The following is a 22685-nucleotide window of genomic DNA, read 5'->3' on the forward strand; positions in this document are numbered from 1 at the left end:
TCATTAAAGATATTATTTTTTAACCATAATTTTCATAATTGGAGATAACTTTAATATAGACATCATTAAAAAATTTGTATAAAAGTGTTAAAAACTTCATTATTACACTAACTGCAACTGTAACAGTAACTGTACAATATTTACTCAGTTTTGCTTTTAATTCTTTTAAGATAAAATTTCATTAACATTTAAGAATAATTATACACTATTCATTTTACAACATGCATGTTTTGTCTATTTTTTTAATCTTACTTTTAACACTGTAACAAAAATATATTGTAAAATGGAATTTTACACTGAGATCATTTGATCGGTTGTAGTTTTCCATTCCTTTCTATTCTATTCTAACCTTTTAATTTAAATATAACTGTTACAACCTAAATTTTTAATAATTTGATTTATTTTCTCTAAACTTTATCTACAACTTCCTTCACTCCATTACTAAATTGTTGATCTAACTCTCAGTGCCTAGATACGTATGACAGGCTAAATATATAAAGCCTCAATATATATGAGTGTATATCATATATATGATAGAATAGGATGACCTATCCTATCAAGACCTTCTAGTAAGAATTTGACAAAAACTTCTTGTTCTTCAAACCTTTTCATTTCAGACATTAATATAAATTTAGAACAACAATAAAAGGGTCAAGTTCTTCATTTAAAAAAGTTAACAAAAGTTATATAATTATACGTTATGTTATTATAAATTAGTGTTCTAATATAAATTAATATATTTATTTTTAATCATTATGATATAGTTTCGGCGACGTTAAAAGCGGTGATGTATATATTCTATTTCGTTTATCACTTATATTAAAAGGGCTGATGTTTTCTCGTGCATGATATCGCATCTCAATAACCTTATCAAAAAATCTTGTTAATTTGACAGCTGAACTTGTTCCTGCTGCTAATGATCTCATCTGTCTACAATCCTGTAATTTATTAAAAAAAAAAGAAACATTCAAACATTTTTACAGATTCAAAATCTTATAAAATAAGATTAAAACATGATTAACAAAGTAATTTAAAATGTTTAATATTAACAATTTTTGTACATTCATTATGTCATTACTCTATTTTTTCAACGATTAATTATCACAAAAAATGTACTATAACTAACTTTCTAAATCCTTAGAAGTCTGGTTAACATACTGTGAAAATTTTAATAGTTTTTGTAAAAATAAATTGGCCAGCAAGAAAGTTTGCAAAGAGCAATCTGCAAACAGACAGATATTCTTCTAAAATATTATATTCTTAAGAGTTATTTAGATTCGGAGTAACAGTACAAGGTGAAAAGATAAAGATGCTATGATTTGCTGATGATATAGTAATTCTAGCAGAGAGTAAAAAGGATTTAGAAGAAACAATGAACAGCATAGATGAAGTCCTACGCAAAAACTATCGCATGAAAATAAACAAGAACAAAACAAAAGTAATGAAATGTAGTAGAAATAACAAAGATGGACCACTGAATGTGAAAATAGGAGGAGAAAAGATTATGTAGGTAGAAGAATTTTGTTATTTGGGAAGTAAAATTACTAAAGATGGACGAAGCAGGAGCGATATAAAATGCCGAATAGCACAAGCTAAACGAGCCTTCAGTAAGAAATATAATTTGTTTACATCAAAAATTAATTTAAATGTCAGGAAAAGATTTTTGAAAGTGTATGTTTGGAGTGTCGCTTTATATGGAAGTGAAACTTGGACAATCGGAGTATCTGAGAAGAAAAGACTAGAAGCTTTTGAAATGTGGTGCTATAGGAGAATGTTAAAAATCAGATGGGTGGATAAAGACGAATGAAGAGGTATTGCGGCAAATAGATGAAGAAAGTAGCATTTGGAAAAATATAGTTAAAAGAAGAGACAGACTTATAGGCCACATACTAAGGCATCCTGGAATAGTCGCTTTAATATTGGAAGGACAGGTAGAAGGGAAAAATTGTGTAGGCAGGCCACGTTTGGAGTATGTAAAACAAATTGTTGGGGATGTAGGATGTAGAGGGTATACTGAAATGAAACAACTAGCACTATATAGGGAATCTTGGAGAGCTGCATCAAACCAGTCAAATGACTGAAGACAAAAAAAAAAAAAAAAGAGTTATTGATGGATATATTAGTCATATACGATTCTTATTAAAAAAATTAAATATTTTATTAACTTCATATAATGATAAAGAGATTTTGCTAGTTTATAAGACCCATAATATTACTAATCTTTATAAAACAAGATTGTTGTTAGAATAAGGTTATTTTTACTTTTTTGTTCTGAGTGAACTTATATTTTCTCCTTTGTTTCATTATCATAAATTGAAAATATATTTCAATTATTTACTTTATGCCATTCTTTTCCAACTTTTAGTTTAATTAGTTCTTTTTCTTTTTTAATTTTCTTTATTTAATAATAACATACATCTTACATTAATTTTTAGAAGTATCTTTACTTTTACTCTCGTTGCTTTATTCAGATACTGTTTAAATTAAAAAAAAATATATATATATTAGTACTGCTATTTTTATTACATTCTATGATGAAAACAAAAATCTAAAACATTTATAATTCTAAAAGCTTACTTTTAAAAAAAATAGCTGTTTAGTAGCAAAGTAGCTTGGAAAGGGTAAAATCGTGAAATAAATGTGCTAAAACAGCATAAAATTTACAAACACACTGAATTTAACAAAAAAACAATGTAAAATGGTTAAATATATTACTTTACCAGATACTGAATGCATTTACTAACCATTTTAAAATAATCATCCAGCTGCTATATCATTAAATGAACTCATCCATGCTTTTCATAAGATCTGCTGCTTCCAACTAAATAAAAAAATAAATGTTTTGCTCTGATGAGAGCATATTACTTTATATAGATCATGTCAAGAATAACAACAGATCTGTTACTCCATAGATAAAAAAAAAGAAATGCTATCATTTGCTGGATGGTAAATCGAAAGGGAAACCGTGGTAAAACTTTTATCAGAATGGCAGCACAAAGTGAATAATCATAAAATGAAAAACAGATATGATTTAAGTCCATAATAATTATTTAAAATATAAACACATGAAATAATATTAAACAATAACAAATATAAAAAATAATTATAAATCGCACTTTAGAAGGCATTAATAATAAGGCATTAATTATTTGAGCACATTTTGAAAAGAGTTACGGAATATAAGATCGTTTTTTACATTTTTTAATTAGTATTATTTAAAAAAACATTGAGAGAATAATATTATTTCAGTAAAAGAATATTTTTTAATTATATTTGGAACCGATTGTGAAAAGATTTTTTAAATGATTTAGTAATTTATTAAAAGTGGCAACTGAAGTATAATAAAACCCTTTCTTATAAACAGAAATATTTTGTTGAGTTACATGAGAACAATTCTGATGTGTGGTTTGATTGAGATGGATATTGTTATTTTTTAAGAATAAATAAATAAATATGCTTTATAGTAAGCACTGTGTATTCATAAATATTAACACATGGAAAAGTTAATATTTTTATTCTCTGAATGCTCAGAGAATAAATCTGACGAGCATTCAGAGAATAAATCTGTATGATTTATACTTAAGTATAAATCTGTATGTTATACATACAGATATCTGTACATACTGTTATCTTAAGTATAAATCTGTATGATTTATACTTAAGGATTCCAAATAATGATCTGACAGCCGACTTTTTTTATGTTGAAATCTCATTCTGGCTTTTTGAGAATGTCCTCAGAGATGGTATTATACTTTTCTGACGAGAATGTATGTAAGTATAATAAAAATTTAATAATGATGACAAGCTTATCATTTTATTAAGGTGCTTCAAAGCAAAACAGTAAAGTTTGAATTTGTTAGCAAAATCAACTTCATCATCTCAAGAGAATTTTTCATGTAATAAATAACAAATAAGAAACCTGAAATTTTACTGTTATAAAAATTTGACCGCATTTTGACATTCTAACATTAGAACATTATTTACATTTAATCATTTTTCACAAATTTTCATTATAATTAAGCTATATAGTTTTTAATATTATATGGATAAATTATTTTTAGCAATTATGAAACTGGTCTTGCACAGAACAATTTTAACACTTGTGCTTGCAGGAAATTAGTCTGTTTGACCTGATGATAACTGTCAAACAAAAATGATTCACTTATATACACTAAAAAAGTCGGTAAATAACTACATTATCTAAGGTGGTTTATTAACCCAACCCAATTTTTATTTCATAAAAGATTTTGTAACAAAAAAAAAATTAACACATTGGTTTTTCATAATGTTTAGCATATTTCTCAGTCCATGTAAGTTTTGACATTTTACTGAAGCACCATATTTACAATACTATCTGTTCTTTATAAATCTATCAATTATAACAGTGAAATATTTTATTATTTTTGATAGCCTTACCAATGTAAATGTCAATGTATTAAATTCAATCAGAACTCAACAAAGAGAAACTAAATAAACTTAAAAAGATTTAATGAAATTATGTACTACAAGCTAAGAACCCTGTGATCTTTCACACAGTTCTTATTTATTACAAAAATAACAAAAGAGTTCAAAAGAGGGACAACAAAGAAATCGATAAGATTTCAAACGTTCATCAGTCAAAGTTCAAAAATTGTTTCAAATTTTATTTGCTTGTCTCAGACTAATTTTAAAACAAAAACTAAACACAAAGTTTTTATTAAAATTCATCTATGAATTTTACGATAATTATGATCATTCTATTTTATCGGTAAATTATAAAAAAACTTGTTGAGCTCCATGATCCAATGGTAGCATCTTAGGCTTTTATTTAGTTTACATCCTTGTCAGGAATAGCATTAAGCTAAGAAATTTCCATTTTACATTCTCATGCACAAGCTTCAAGCATATATGGAAAAATGAATCGTTACAAAAAAAATCCCAGAACTCCATTTTAAGTTTCAACAGCACTGAATGAATAGAACTGTATTACTTTTCTTCACTTAAAATTGTTTTCTGAAATGTAATCGCGCGTGAATAATTTACAAATATATTTACCAAAATGATTTGAAGTAAGTTTAATTGTCTTATTACTAATTTTTTCTTTGGAAACTGCATCCTGAGGAAATAAGTGCCAAATATATATTTTTTATCAAGAGAGGGAAGACCTCTACAAAAAAATGTCAAGTTAAGAAATAGAAGAATCGATAAGATTTCAAACATCTAGTTTAAAAAAATGTATTCCAATTAATACACAACTGCTTTAGAAAAACAAGACTTGCAGAATTTTTAAATGGCAGAGAGAGTGATCAAATAGAAATTTATTAATTTAGGGAAAACTTACCAAAAATATTTCATCAGCTCCACAATCTTCAGCAAAACTACTTAATCTATGATTAATATTTGAATTGAATTCTTCAATCAAATCAAACTTTGTCCCGATAACGAGTACTGGAATCTAATTATAACCAATCAAAAAAAACAAAACCATCACAAAGATTTATTGTTATTAAATAGAATTACTGACTATTTTACTGTTAATTACTTCAAATTATTTATAAGAAAAATATACAAATAGCAACCTTAAAAGGGCATTAGATAGTTTATGATTATTAATAAAACTATTACTACAAAAAAAAAAAAGTTTGGATATTTATAATCAATCTAACTATCACCTTGTATCATCTAAAGATATGCTCAGGGAAAGGAGTTTCTTTTGTTTAGTATCGCTATCTCAGATTAAAAAAAATATTTATATACCTGATTAGAACCGATAAACTGTTCTGGATCAAAATCATCAAAACTTGAATTTCGTAATTTAGAATTACCATCACGACTAAAAACCTCTGCTAACCATTTTTGTAGATTCTGTTGTGATTTTCTATTTGTTAAGTCATGAACTAAAATTATACCTGAAAAAAGAAATCATACACTTCAGGTTTACCAATAGTTTTTCTTTTTTCTACTTTTTAAAAAAAGGTTTTAATGACAAATTATTTAAAAACAGGAATATAGTTATTTTTTTCAAGTTCAATAAAACTATAAAGATTTTTAATTACATGTAACAATTACTACAAGAATTCCAGTTTTTTATGTAGTTTCACCCCCTCTATGAATCATGAGACCTTGCCGTTGGTGAGGGGACTTGAGTTCTCAGTGCTACAGAGTAGCTGGACCGAAGGTGCAACCATATCGGAGAGGTATCTGTTGAGAGCCAGACTAAGGAATGATTCCTGAAAGAGGTCAGCAGCTCTTTCAGTAGTTGTTAAGGGCGTGAGTCAGGACGACTTAAATGGCCATATCAACATCACTCAGTCCTTTGAGTACTGCGCAGCTGAAATCAATGGAAAACTACAGCTTCTTTATTTCCAAGAAAATGTAGCTCTCTGCATTTTCATATAGCAATGATGGAGGCGCCTTCCTTGGTAAAATATTCCGGAGATAAACTAGTTCGGATCTCCGGGTGGGGACTACTAAGGCACTAAGGAAGGGGTCACCAGAAAATTAAAAAATAGCATTCTATGAGTCAAAGCGTGGAATGTTAGAAGTTTAAAAAAGGTTGGTAGGCTAGAAAATTTAAAAAGGGAAATGGATAGGATAAAGGTAGATGTAGTAGGAATTAGTGAGGTTCAGTGGGAAGAGGAAGGCGACTTTTGGTCAGGTGATTTTAGAATAATTGACTCGGCTTCAAATAATGGGCAGGCAGGAGTAGGTTTCATAATGAACAAGAAGATAGGAAAGAGAGTAGAGTATTTCAAAATGCATAGCGATAGAATCATTGTATTACGGATAAAATCAAAAAATAAACCGACAACGATTGTTGACATCTATATGCCTACAAGTGCTCATGATGATGATGATGAGGTAGAGTGTGTATACGAAGAGATTGATGAAGCAATTAAACACGTAAAAGGAGATGAAAATTTAATAATAGTTGGAGATTGGAATGCAAGCATTGGAAAAGGCAAGGAAGGAAATATAGTGGGTGAATACGGGCTGGGTAAAAGGAATGAAACAGGGGACAGACTTATAGAGTCTTGCACGAAGTATAATTTAGTAATTGCCAACACCCAATTTAAAAATCATAATAGAAGAATATACACTTGGAAAAAGCCAGGCGATACTGCAAGGTATCAGATAGATTATATCATGGTTAAGCAAAGATTTAGAAATCAACTCGTTGACTGCAAAACTTACCCTGGAGCAGACATTTATAGCGACCATAATTTGGTGATAATGAAATGTAGATTGGGGTTTAAAAACCTGAAGAAAAGGCGTCAGATGAATCGTTGGAATTTAGAGAAGCTTGAGTAAAAGGAGGTAAAAAAGATTTTTGAGGAGGACATCGCAAGAGGTCTGAGTAAAAAAGATAAGGAAGAAAATGTAAAAGAAGAATCGGAGAATATTAAAAAGGAAATTCTTAAATCAGCAGAAGCGAACTTAGGCGGAAGAAAGAGAACTGGTAGTAAACCTTGGGTTTCAGACGATATATTGCAGCTGATGGATGAACGTAGAAAATATAAAAATGCTAGTGATGAAAGTAAAAGGAACTATCGACAATTAAGAAATACTATAAACAGGAAGTGCAAACTAACGAAAGAAGAGTGGATTAAAGAAAAGTGTTCAGACGTGGAAAGAGAAATGAACATTGGTAAAATAGACGGAACATACAGGAAAGTTAAGAAAAATTTTGGGGTACATAAATTAAAATTTAATAATGTGTTAAACAAAGATGGTATACCGATTTATAATACGAAAGATAAAGTTGATAGGTGGGTGGAATATATTGAAGAGTTATACGAAGGAAATAAATTAGAAAATGGTGTTATAGAGGAAGAAGAGGAAGTTGAAGAGGATGAAAGGGGAGAAACAATACTGAGATCTGAATAAAGAGAGCATTAAAAGATTTGAATGGCAGAAAGGCTCCTGGAATAGACGGAATACCTGTAGAATTACTGCGCAGTGCAGGCAAGGAAGCGATTGATAGATTATAAAAAATGGTGTGTAATATTTATGAAAAAGGGGAAGTTCCGACAGACTTAAAAAAAAAGTGTTATAGTCATGATAACAAAGAAAGCAGGGGCAGATAAATGTGAAGAATACAGGACAATTAGTTTAACTAGTCATGCATAAAAAATCTTAACTAGAATTCTATACAGAAGAATTGAGAGGAGAGTGGGAGAAGTGTTAGAAGACCGATTTGGTTTCACAAAAAGTATAGAGACAAGGGAAGCAATTTTAGGCCTCAGATTAATAGTAGAAGGAAGATTAAAGAAAAACAAACCAACATACTTGGCATTTATAGACCTAGAAAAGGCATTCGATAACGTAGACTAGAATAAAATGTTCAGCATTTTAAAAAAATTATGGTTCAAATACAGAGATAGAAGAACAATTGCTAAAATTTACAGGAACCAAACAGCAACAGTAATAATTGAAGAACATAAGAAAGAAGCCGTAATAAGAAAGGGAGTCCAACAAGGATGTTTCCATCCCCGTTTCTGTTTAATCTTTACATGGAACTAGCAGTTAATGATGTTAAAGAACAATTTAGATTCGAAGTAACAGTACAAGGTGAAAAGATAAAGATGCTATGATTTGCTGATGATATAGTAATTCTAGCCGAGAGTAAAAAGGATTTAGAAGAAACAATGAATGGCATAGATGACGTCCTACGTAAGAACTATCGCATGAAAATAAGCAAGAACAAAAGTAATGAAATGTATTAGAAATAACAAAAATGGACCACTGAATGTGAAAATAGGAGAAGAAAAGACTATGGAGGTAGAAGAATTTTGTTATTTGGGAAGTAGAATTAGTAAAGATGGACGAAGCAGGAGCGATATAAAATGCCGAATAGCACAAGCGAAACGAGCCTTCAGTCAGAAATATAATTTGTTTACATCAAAAATTAATTTAAACGCCTGGAAAAGATTTTTGAAAGTATATGTTTGGAGTGTCGCTTTATATGTCGCTTTATAAACTTGGATGATCGGAGTATCTGAGAAGAAAAGATTAGAAGCTTTTGAAATGTGGTGCTATAGGAGAATGTGAAAAATCAGATGGGTGGATAAAGTGTCAGATGAAGAGGTATTGAGGCAAATAGATGAAGAAAGAAGCATTTGGAAAAATATAGTTAAAAGAAGAGACAGACTTATAGGCCACATACTAAGACATCTAGGAATAGTCGCTTTAATATTGGAAGGTAGAAGGAAAAAATTGTGTAAGCAGGACACGTTTAGAATATGTAAAACAAATTGTTAGGGATGTAGGATGTAGGGGGTATACCGAAATGAAACGACTAGCATTAGATAGGGAATCTTGGAGAGTTGCATCAAACCAGTCAAATGACTGAAGACAAAAAAAAAAAAGAAAGTAGTTTCATTAAGCATTTCATAATGTATTTTGCATGGATAGGTAAACTAAATTACATGCAATTACATATCTATATCCTTGTGCAGCTGCATCCTTGTTCATATAGCAATAGTATCTGTGGAGCTTTTGTGACAGTCAACAATATAAAAATTAAACAAAAAATTAAAAAAAGTATAGTTTTATAAAATATTGTACTGTTCCCCTAATGATATAACATAATGAAAAATTGCTGTGTTGGTCTGTTGTTTTGAATTATTAATGCCTTAATAACACCAGTCTAGATGATTTGTTTCAAATATTTTCTGCATTACCATTACATCAGATATTTAAATCAATTTGTATTTATAATACAAAGAAAACATATTGCCAATTCATACAACACAATATACTGTGATGACAATCATACAATAATGACAACAAATACCTCAAGATATCAAATATATATATATATATATATATATGAGTCCAATAAAAAAAAACAATATTTTTATTATTTATATTTTATTTTATAGAACTACAATCTTTTTTTTCTATATTATAGTGTTAAAAAGAAATTGATTATTTAAATTAAAACATTTAAAAGCATAAGGAAAAAAGTGTATTATTATTATTATTATTATTACCATCACAAGTTTATCATGTACCCTGAGACAAGTGCCTTCTACCATATTCATCTTCCTGAGAGGTTCCATTTTTTTTTTGTTTTCTATAATTTTTACTTTTTCCTTTTCTTTTGCATCTTCCTCAAATTCTTCTAGCACTGGTGTAATTAATCAATCTCTTCTCATAATATGACACAACCAGTTAGCTTTCCTACTCTGAATTGTACTGATTAAGCTACTATTTTCATTAACTTTACACAACATATCCTCATTTTTCACTTTCTGTACACTGAATCTTCTCCATGTCTCCTCACTTTGTCCATATTTTGCATTCATGCAGAAGCGTATTCCAAATATAGTATTTCAAGAGATATTTCTTCATGTGAAATGCTTCTAGAGATGGTGCATTCTTGTTTTTATTTTGTTTTCAATTTTGCAATCTTCTATCATCTAAGTCATTTCTTCAGATACCTAAATAACGGTACTTCTTCTTACCTTTTTGTTTTTCTAAAGGATTGTTTATCATATCTTCAACAAATGTTAATATTAACAAGGTTGGTGACAGACAGCACTTTGCCTTACTCCTAATCCTAATCAAACAACTTGGTTTAAGTATCTTTGTTTTCATGGTTGTTTTATAATTCAGGTAGAATTCTGTTATTAATCTTAAATCAATCCAATGTACTTCTTAATTTTTCCATTATTTCACGACATCTGAAAAGTTAAATTTTTCCCATATCTATAAAAGTTGCACTTATTATTTTACCTCCCTGTAAACTTCTCACCAATAGTTCTTAAATTATTATTTTGGCGGTTGTATAACAAATAATATAAAGGTTTAAGTTTTAATTTGTTATATCTCTTGGAAGAGTGTGCAGTGTTGATTTAAAGCAAGAACCAAACAGCAGAAAAATTTTCCGTTTGATATCCTGATGACAAGTTTACAGGCCATTCTTTTTTGCTGCAGCAAGTGTAACAAGAGTTGCTTATTTGAATATACTACAATTAATAAATTTTTACCTCAGGGATTTTATAATGTTGCTTAGAAAATGGGGTAAAAGAATGTACCTTACAGAATTATAAAGAAAAAAATCTTTTCAAACAAGGCCAGATGCATTACTTAAAGAAATAGAAAAATTACATTAATAGAAACAAAGAAAAATCAAAGGATGTAAATGTTACTTGTCAAGATTTTATTTTTCATATTTTTGGTTAAAATCTTACATCGCATACAAATATTTTTGTTTATTTTATTCTAATACATATGTTTTTATTTAATGTAGATTACACCTAATATCACATAAACGAACATTAATCAGTAAATGGTTCTGCATGATCTACCAATTAGTATTCAAAAACAATCACAACATTTTCATATGTACATAAGAGAGTGTGCACTGGTGTTTAAAATGATTTTCATTCATTAGATAACATTTTAAAGGTAAAAATATTCCTTGTAATTTTCTATAAGAATAAAGAATTATATAAAATGTTGAAGAGAGCATAACGTGATTTTAGAAACTGGATTGCATGATCTTTGGACTGCTCTAAAAATAGATGCCAGTTAAGTTAAACTAAGAACAAAAAGATATTTTTCTTTTAATTTTTTTAAAGTTATTAGTCTATAGTCTTACAGCACCTGATTTGCATTAATTTGTAATACATCAGATTAAAACGACAAAGCTTTTGTGAAGATGAGATCTTGACTGATAATTCTTAATTGAAAAACTCACAAAGAAATCTGATTAAACTTAGAAGTGGGATATATTTATGAATTAACTGGATAAAATATACAATAATAGTTCAGAATAATGAGAAAACAAAATATAATATGAGGGTAATGATGTCATTAAAGTAATAATTAATGTAAAAGTCCATAATATGCTGATCATTTAAAAGTACAAGTGCCTGAATGGAGCTAAAACTATGGTAATAGGTATTTAGCTAGATTAAAGAAATTCTAGCAATGGGGGCTATTAACTTTATTATATTGTCATTAACTCATAATAAAGAATGAAAAGAAAAAAATAACCTTACAAACATGAATTAAAACCTTATAATGACCTACATTAGATCTTAAATGTACGATACCTTTTATAAAGTCAGTACAATAATAATATTGGTATAGAATAATACAAGAAAAAAAAAAATATATATATATATAAAGGGAAATTAATAAACCTGCTTGTCCAACAAAAAAAAAAAAACTACTTTCTCTCGTATTATCAATAAACTGAATCATGCCATATACTTGAACTTACCATGTACAGAATTATAGAAAACAGAACGAGTCATTCTGTGATTACTGCTACCACCAACATCCCATAATTCAATAAAATAAGTTTTCTGATATGATGTCCCTTCTTTATATTCATGTAACTTTACTTCCACTGAACATCCAACAGTCCATGATGGATTACTGATTGGTTCATGCTGAGCAATAAGATGAGTTAATGAAGTTTTTCCAACACCTGAAAATTAAATGGTAATATTCATTCACTAATTTTGGAAAATAAATTAATACTTGCAGGTTCTTAACTCTAAAAAGCTGTCATGCCATTACCTTAAAGAGACTTATTACTTTTGAAAGTATTTAAAAAGAAAAAAATGATAAAGTGTTCTACTTCAGGAAGCCCGTATTTAACTGACTATTTCAATAAAATTTATTTTTATTCAGAATTTAGAGCAGCAGGAGGATATGTTCAAACATATTTGCAATGTTGATAATTAATGCTGTCAGAGGTTTTCAATATACGTCTACCATGTCGGCGAGGTTATTCTCATCCGACTGAAGTAATGTGTGGCGTACATAGGATAGAAGAACTATCTCTATATTATTCAGCTAGATACCATTGTTTGGTAATAATCTGTATTAGTTTTAAATAAAACTATTATGCTACGTGTTATCACTTAACCTATAAAAATGGTCATATTTCAATTTTTAGGTCTAAATGCAAATATATTATTTTATACCTGAATCACCTATTACAAGCACTTTTACTTTATCAACTGCAGCCATCATAAAATAAAACAATCGGAAAAACACTTTGTTTATTTACCAATAATAAATACAGAAAACGCAATTGAGAACAAAAAATCGATACAGCAAACTTCATACTGTAAAACGATAGGTTGAAATAATAAACCATCGATTGTTTGAACGATCTCATTTTTAGACATCGATAATAACAACACCATCAAACAATTTGTAAATCACAGTTGCTGACAAAATTGAAAAGAAAATTTAAAATAAATTATTTCTTATATATTGAATTATACTTTGTTACACTAGTATTATTGAATTTACATAATAACCTTAAAATATATTGAAATAAAACCGTCTAAAAGGCACAAAAAAAGAGTACAGAAAAAAGAAAACAAATAAATCTTTTAATCTGATATTGTCTGAAATTGTGCACAATTTGGATAAAAAATAGATATGAATAAGTCCACTTTTTAAAATATCATTATATGAAATAATTGTCATTAGAAAATATGAACATATTAAATAAAAAAAACAATTCAGAACCGTTGTTAAAAATTATTTTTATACTTATTTATATATAATGTTGAATGGATTGTCGAAAATTCATCAACATTCTTGTACTCTAGTAAAAAGATGAGATTTCAACACTTGCTTATGGCTAGAAAAAGGTATGACTATCAAATTATACACAGCTCCTCTGATGCTGTAGGAACTAAGTTTTTCCATCATTAAAAAAAATGTGAAACTAATCTAACGCTGTACTGAGACTACAAAAAATGAAAATTGAATATGGTTATTTGTCCAATTTAAAATACTTTCCAAAAACTGAGAAATGGTTGTGACAGTAGACAATTTTTTTCTTAAAACCATACTGAAAATTTGTTAATGCATTATGCTTTGTAAGAAATGTTAGTCTATTTTTCATTATTTTTCAAATACTTCAGAAGGTACAGACAATAGCAAAATTGGCCAGTAATTTTATAAATTAATTGTTGTACCTTTCTTAAGGAGAGGAATAACTAAGCCACCTGGGAAACAACTGTATTGAAAGATTTATTAACTTGTGAGAGGGGCAGTAGCAGCATCTATGATTTCTCTTAAAATACTGGCTGAAATCTCATCAGTAACTGCTGATTGTTAACTTTTTGTACCAAAAAGACAAGTTTTTATTTTCTGAGTATGAATGGGAAATAAAAACAGCGGTTCATCAACCAAAACCATACAAGGATATTGATCAATTTTATTGTTATATGAAATATTGAGAAAAATGATTAAATTTCTGTGTTACCTGAATAGAGAATCAGATAACAAAAGTTGACTTCTTTTGTATTTTTGTGAAGTTATCTGACCTTTTATTTTCTAATCCACTTTTACGTTTGATAACTGCTAACTAGATTGTGGATACTGGTATTCTTTGGTGGTTGGGTTTCAATTAACCATACATCTCAGGAGTGGTTACCTGAGACTGTAGAAGACTACATTTCATTTACATCAACCTCATTTATCTGCTGCAGTAATACCTTATTAAGACATACCTTAAGGAGCATAACAGTTGTAAACATCTTACTGACAAGAAGTTTTTCTTTTAACGTTGACTTATTTTAATGATTGACATTCAACTGTTATCAACATAATAATTTAATTTTTTTTCATTTTAATTCCCATTTGTAAAAATTTATATGCACAACTATAAAATTCATAATTAATCAGTAATCCCTGATGATAAAGGAATAATCTGAAAGCGCTTGGATAATCATATTCACAATTGTTGATAAGTGGATACTTAATTTTTATATAAATTGTATAATACCAACAGTGCCAGATGTTAAGAAAATTAATACTTATGGTGGTTCCAAGGGCTAAACAGAAAAAATGGACTTTTAGATTTATTGTTTGAATTAGATACTCAGTTTTCATAATATAATGTTACATCAATACAAATAACTTAAGCTTTAATTTGCTTGTAATTACAAACTATATTTTATAAATAACTATAATAATGAGAAAGAAAAAAAGACTTTAGAATAAAAAAATTACAATGAGATTGTAAACTGTACGGTAAGTCTCGCAAATATCATTTCTTCTGCTCAAAAAACAAAAATTTCTGTTATAGAACTGTATTTAACAAAATGATACTGATATCAAAAAAGATAAGACACTGCATTTCTATTATACAAATATGTTATTAATTTAAAATGTTATTTAAAAAAAATACATATAATAGACAATAGATATACAATAATACATAATAAACAATGTTTAAGCGTTCCATATAATACGCAAAAAATAGAAAAATTTGTTACAAAATTCTTACTGGCCCAATTTCATTTACTAAACAATGAATAATCATAAGAATTGTATTATTTCTGTAAATCTGATATGTATTACATATAAATGAAATCAAGCTAGTAAGAGTTTTGTAACAAAATTTTCTATTTTTTGCTTATTATATGGAACCCTTAAACATTGTTTATTTTCTATTATTGTATATCTATTGACTATTACATATATTTAACATGTATTTTTTTAAAGAAAATTTTAAATTAATAACAGATTTTGATAATAGAATTATAGTGTCTTGCCTTTTTGATATCAGTATCATTTTGTTAAAAACAGTTTTATTTATATTACAGAAATTTTTGTTTTTCGAGCGGAAGAAATGATAACTGCCAGACTCTTACCGTATGATTTACAATTTCATTGTAATTCTTTTTTGGATATCACTGCGTTTTGTTAGAGTATTCTTTTATTTATTTTTTTATGAATTACTGATTGTTATTTTATGGATTTATTACCTTTCTAGAACAAACAAATATTCATTTTTTGAATATCAAGGCCAGTTTTCTTTTGGTTGATAATCATATTATTCACTTCGTACCATATTTTTCCTTTTTTTATAAAACTAGTATAATGAATGACCATCACGAATCGAACACCCGTGATGTAATATTGCACTTATTACTTTGTAAGTGTAACCGTAGATTTTTATCGTATCTGTGGACATACTTTTATTATTTTTCCATCAATTAGTTCAAATAGTTCTGATTGTAGAATAAAAATATTACCAATAGAATCTGTTTCTGTTTTATGTAACAAATTTTTGTTGCCGCATTTGGTTTGCAATACTTTCCTACTGTTCGTGTTTTATTAGCATCTATAATGTCTTGTAAACTAATACTTTTATTTATTTTTTTAAATGAAGCGATAGAAATTAAAAAAAATGTTTCATCTTTAGTACTTTCATTTACATAAGAGCATTTAAAGTACTTCATGGATCCTGCATCCTCAGTCATGATTGAAGTTATTCTGTAATAAAAATATAAAAATAATGATTGCGTATTAATTTCCATGCGCGCTGCTATATGTTGCAGTATTTATAAGAATTTCTCCCTCAAATACTGTCGATGGCTATCAAATTGAAATTTTGTTTGTATTTATACATGGAATATTTTTCTAATATATTTAATTTTATGTAATCTTTATTAATTTCTAATACTTCTAAATTTGTGTTAATATCAGAAATACAATGTTTATTGTTTATTAAATGTTTATGCATGTATTTATTTATAGCAGTCTTGGTGAATATATTTAGTGAAAAAAAACCGTGTTAAACATGTTATTCATTTTATTTTTGTTGGTATACTTTCAGGCAGCTAAAAATATCAGAGAATGTTGACAAATTTTCACAGTTAGTATCGCATTTCTCTACAAGACAATGGGATTTTTCTAACAAGAATACTCAAGATTTGTGGAAATCATTACATCAAAAAGATAAAGAAATATTTCCATTTAATATTGAAGATATTAATCGGGAAGAATATTTTTATAATTATACGAGAGGAATAAGATAATACTTATTAAAAGACAATTTGTCAACTATTCCAGCTGCAAAGAAAAGGGCAAAGCGGTTAGTTTTTCTGAATCTTTTTTTATTAGGCATTACACTAGATGGTATTCTCTGTTTTTATTCTTCTCTGCTAATCTCAAAAATATTTATAACATTCTTCATCATGTGATATCATTAAACAAATTTTATTATACTTTCAAATAATACTACTTCTAAAAACCTACTGCTCTGAGAATGAGTTATTAATGTTTTATTTTATACTGTTATCAATTTTCCCAAACTGATCAGTGAATTTATACTAATTTCTATTTTCCCATACCGTTATTATACTCTACACAACCTCACTAATCAAATTTGGAAAGATTACCATTAAACCTATCGATCTAATACTCCATTTTACAAGGGGGTATAGTTCAACTTCTTTAAATTTGTTCATGTATTTTATGAACCTTCATCATTTTCTTGTTATACAAATAATTTTAAAGTTTTCTTTCCTTTCTGACCGACCCCTACATTTATATTTGGTACAAGCAGATTTATTTGCTGCATAAATGGTTCTCTTAGTTGGGGCTAATCTGTTTTTAATATCATCTTTACTTTCCCATTCCTTTGTGATTTTATCATTTAAATAACAAAATTTTCATAATTCTGATATGTCATCTCTTTTCAACATTTTTGAACATCTACCTTTATATCAGTCATATTTCATTACTTATATTTTGTATCAAAATACTACCACAATTTATTTTAATTAATTTTTTATTTCCACTAGAACAACTATATCATTAGCTAAAATCCTTATTTTTAACCTATATTTATTAAACTTGCTTTTTCATTAATTATATGTACAAGTTAAGAAAAATCATAGGCTGAGGTATTCATGTCCAATTCCTTTCAAAATTAAATCTTGTAAATTTTCTCTTGCTATTGTAACAGCAACTATCCTTCTACAAATTGTATATATTGTTCATTAGCTATACCCCGACACAATTTTAAATATCTCATTCCATTGGACATTATCAAAGTGTTCTTAATATCTACAAATAAAGAAGTAGTATATTTAGACAGATTTATTTGTCTTTAGTGTGCCTCGGTTGATGTATAACAAATAACAAATGGAATTTTATACAGATGATTAAAAATATCACTATACTTTTTTAATAAAATTGAATAGCTTTTTTGTAAGAAAAATAGCCATTATTAAAAAAAATGAAAGTATTTTTGTACTTATACAATACTACTATTATGAGGTTAAGGTCCTGCTAATCTACATTATTCTGTGCACTGTGGAGTAGTATTCAGTGAAATATGAAGCTTTTTGTAAAAGTAACTTGTCATCACTTGTGCTCGCTCATTTATTTAAGAGTTCCTGCAATAATAAAAATTAAAAATATGCATTACTCTATTAAAGTGTTTAACAAATCTCTGCAGGTGGCAAAGATGAGATCAAATGGTAGACAAACCTACAGACTGATCCCAGAGATCAGAGATGGCTGGACATGGGGAACTGGGTATGGGTTGAACCAGCTCCTTAATAGTCACAGGTATTTTAAAGCACATCTGTGGGCGTCGATGTTGAGACAATCTGTTTATAAAAAAATATTAGTAATAATAATAATACATAATTGTATGATTCTCAATAACTTTGTTTTTTGTGTTTTTTTTTTTTCAGGATATATTTGTCAAATTACATATTATTAATATTCTTCATTTTTGTATTTGGGTGCATAACATGGATTGCTGTTGGTTTCATTACAAGCTTTGGTTCAATACTTATACCCTTAATTTATGATTATTTTGCATACAGCTCAACACATTTACATGTTATAAAAATTAAGAAAATAATGCAAGCTTCATTAACAGTTTTAATCGCATACATTATTAAAAAAAATATTTAGATAAATATGAGGATGGAGGACCAGTTCAATATATTTCTTTAAGAGGTGGAATGTTTATATTTGATAACAATAATGATCTAAATGATGAATACGTACATGACTAAAAACACCATTTTATACATTTTTTTTTTGCAATGTAGATTATAAAATTCAATACTAGTATTGTATGAACCATTTAGGATAATTAGTGTTAAAGATATTTTGTTAATTATCAAATCTTTTAAAATTACAATATGTAGTTGTTTAATTAAAATAAAATAAAAATTTATATATTTAATTTGTGATGATGAATAGCTCCTTCAGTTGGCAGGCATGCTATTGTATAACAAAATATATTTCATCAATAAAGATGGCGAAGTTAAACTTCATTCATCATGATGAAGTAGATTACTGCTGCCGATACATTCTTAAAAAATGAAATGGACTTTTATACTTGAAAAATATTCAGCTCAAAGATTTACAAACGTTTTTATCTCATATGGAAAGTTTACAATTTATTACTGATTTGTGGCATTATGAAGAAAGAATTATAAGATGCTTAATTTAAAACTTTTAGAGCATTTACTATATATAACAAGCAAAATAATGTTGCTTAAACAAACCGATCAAAAAAATTAATTACCAATGCAAAACAAAAACTACTTTTTACCTTCTTATGGTTCTTTGTATGATTTATTCATAAATTTTTACTAGTTGTAACATATGGTGTAAAAGAAACTAATGTTTTAAAGAATACTTATTTATTAGTTTCACAGGGTCATTTCACATCAAACGCCTACTATCTACAAGAAAATGATAATGGAATTGGTTTTTATAGCAGATAATGCTATTCATACTAGCTATAGAGGTACAATCAGAATATATTACCTTTCCTGCAGCAAATGAGGTCAATTTGTTTTTTTGAGGTCATTTTTTTGTGGTCTTTCTTTAAAGCAAGACCATGAATGAAATTTTTGTGGATGAATATTCTTCTACCTCGGTCCTAAAAAACTAAACAGCTTCAAGAAACAAAAGAAAAGGATAAGAAATGGATTGATTTTGGTGTGTTAAGTTCAAATTCAACATGAATTTCATCTTCAAATACTGTAAATGTTGTATTTTGAAGGTTGGGTTTCAATTAACAACTCAGTTTGAACTAGTTGGCTAGAGTCTATGTACTACGTAAATAAACTATGGTCCATAACAACCAAAATAGTATCTAAAGCAAAATATCAATCAACAATCACTTTCTGTTAATATATGATTAACTAAATCTTATTTTTATTAGGAAGTTTTTTTTTGTAGTAATGCAGAAGTAAACATTTATATTGACTTTAACTTATTTCTAATCTGATAAATAAATTTATATTTACAATAATCTGGGAAGTGAAATAATATAAATGTAAAGTTTATAACATAAACAATATGTTTATAACATTTTCTTTGAGTTTGGATTTTTATTTCCTTTGAATTTTCATTTGGTTTTGAGTACTGTATGACTAAAGAAAAAGAGAAATACAAGCAGAATATCTGTGGATGTACTTTCATTGTGTTCAAACTTAGTTTTAATTAAAAATTATCACATCATCTTACCCAAATTATTCTGCAGATAAAATAGTACCCGAATCCCTGGGACACCTTAAATTACATAAGCTGATATCTAACACTTCAAATCAGACATGCTTGGGAGATATGTAGAATGCATATATACAAACAGATGAGGTAGGTCATTAGTAAAAATACAAGAATAACAAATTTCAAGAACAGCAAATAAACATGAATAGCAGTAACATTAACTGAAATTGCTTGCTCAGTTGTATAATTTTTAGAAATTTTTTTCTATTCTGACAGTTGCAGCACAATGAATTGTTATTGTTATATGTCCTTAAAACACTTTTTGATTTGTAGTTGAAAGGCCTAACATTGCTTTACTGCAATCTCTTGAAATTAATACAATTTTCTCAAACAAATAGAATGATGGGTGAAATAAATCTGGAAAGGATATCCATTCACAGTCTTAGTTAATCATAATTGCTTTATTTGTGTTATAATTTTACAAAAATAAATGAAGCGTTCATAAATTATTGAAGCAAATTATATGATAGACAGTACACAGTCATCTGTGATGATGACTAAAATATAATTTAACACTTCTCTAAAATTTTAGATTATTTTACATTTTTACAGTTACATCTTCCTCAGTTTTACAAAGTACTATTCACAAAATTAAACATAATTTTCATAAGATACACCTCTAATATTTTTATTCATAATATTATCATATTTTATTTTTCAAAGTTTTTCATGTTTGAAAGCTCACGTAAAAAAATTTCATCACAAAAATTTGTTGATTACCTTGAATTTTCTGTATGCTTTCAGCTAACTTAAATAAGAAGTTCATTATAACATTTTTCAACTAATACTCTTCTATTAATGAGAGTTATATTTTTATTGTTGTCACATGAAAGTTCACCAATATTATTATTACATCTGTCATTTTTTATATTAATAAATAATTTTTTTATCATTTTAAAATTACATTTAAGAAAAAGTATTTTTAATTATCTAAAATGTCATATACCAAAAGTTCTATTATTGATATTAATAACTGTTACAGCCCTGAGGTAGGTAATCCCCACGTCCGGAACACAACATCTACGTTCCACGTCCAGGGCGGAAACAACTGTACTTATGTACAATACACATAACTGGCTAACGGGGTTCCGAGTAAATTCCTCGGTTATGCTTTTTTACGTTTGACCTGTTTCCAACTTCAGGTCACTAAACGGACTGGATTTTTCGGCTAACGATTTTGGAAATGGACTCATACCACTTTTAGAGCTGGCGATGTGGCGGCCAGGGTCAATGTTATTGCACCCTGGCCTCCGTTATTGGTGTAACGGAGACCCTTCTGTTGTCCACATGCTCCCTGGGATGGCAAGCATGTAGCAATGGTGCCCATGTATGTCAGTGCATGGGAGCTCTGAAAGCTTCGGTGAGTAGGAGCCTGGAGTCAGTGCAGAGATTGCGCATCCGCTCTCTGCCAGGACATATGCCGGTTCCACCGGAGTACCGGATCGGACCTCCAAGGTTACTAGCCCTGGAGTGGGGGTGTACCCCGGCGGCTAGCCTTGCTACAGAAGGGATAAATGTTCATGAATATTGAACAAACTAACGTGGCAGAGGGTGCACGTAAACACCCTCGTTTAGAAACCTCCGATTCGCCACAAGCGAAGAGGAAAAAAGTAGGGAGAGTGATAAGATAAGAAAAGATGCTGATAAAATCAGTAAACATTTAAGAAGAGCTTTGTTTGGAAATTATGTTCCCAAACCAAGATTTTTGGTCATTACGAAAGAGAATGGTAACTTCCAAAAGGTAAGTTCATTCTTAATTGCTAGAGATATTGCTGATTGTGCTGGTGGTCCTGTCAAGGAAATCCGTAAGACGTTTAATGGATTACATGTCGAAACTATCAACGACATGCAAAGCCAGAAAGTCCAGGCGTTGAAGAGGATCGGTGAATTTGCGGTTACTGTTCAACCGCATAGTACACTTAATACATCCAGAGGAGTTGTTGTTTGCCGTGATCTTCTTAACTGTACTGAAGAAGAAATAGTGCAGGAAATGTCTAGTCAGGGAGTGACACATTGTCGCAGACTTACTATGAGACGAAATAGTGAGATTCTTCCTTCGGCCTCGCATGTTTTGACATTCAATAGGCCGAATCTTCCTGAAAAGGTACGAGCTGGCATCCATCGGCTTGATGTACGGGCATTCATTCCGCAGCCGATGAGATGTTTTAAGTGTCAACGTTTCGGACACACTGCAGCTAGATGTGAAGCGCAGGAAATTTGCATATGCGGACTGAAGATACATGAGGGTGATCCATGTAAAGACCCTCCAGTCTGCATTAATTGTAAAGGGCACCACAACTGTCGATCTAGGAACTGCCCAGTATACAAATTAGAAACAGCCATTCAGGAAGTTAAAACGCTTCAAAAAGTTAGTTACCCTGAAGCGA

At 28.8% G+C, this 22685-nt stretch overlaps 1 protein-coding gene across 2 annotated transcripts; it reads right to left on the bottom strand.

Annotated features, from left to right (window-relative positions):
• Positions 1-5: 5 nt before the first annotated feature.
• Positions 6-13068, bottom strand: LOC142331450 (rab-like protein 3). 2 transcript variants are annotated; one of them, XM_075377371.1, is made up of 5 exons: positions 12927-13068; positions 12215-12424; positions 5737-5888; positions 5321-5434; positions 10-938 (listed from the first exon to the last, which is right to left on the bottom strand). In XM_075377371.1, exons 1-5 carry the CDS (start codon positions 12973-12975, stop codon positions 747-749), a joined length of 717 nt encoding a protein of 238 aa, XP_075233486.1. In that variant the 5' UTR covers positions 12976-13068; the 3' UTR covers positions 10-746. The 2 variants fall into 2 exon arrangements, with proteins under 2 accessions (XP_075233487.1, XP_075233486.1); XM_075377372.1 differs by lacking the exon at positions 5321-5434 and having other exon boundaries at positions 6-938.
• Between the last annotated feature and the right edge of the window lie 9617 nt (positions 13069-22685).

Source organism: Lycorma delicatula, chromosome 10, assembly GCF_047948215.1.
Source record: "Lycorma delicatula isolate Av1 chromosome 10, ASM4794821v1, whole genome shotgun sequence".
Lineage (NCBI taxonomy): Eukaryota > Metazoa > Arthropoda > Insecta > Hemiptera > Fulgoridae > Lycorma > Lycorma delicatula.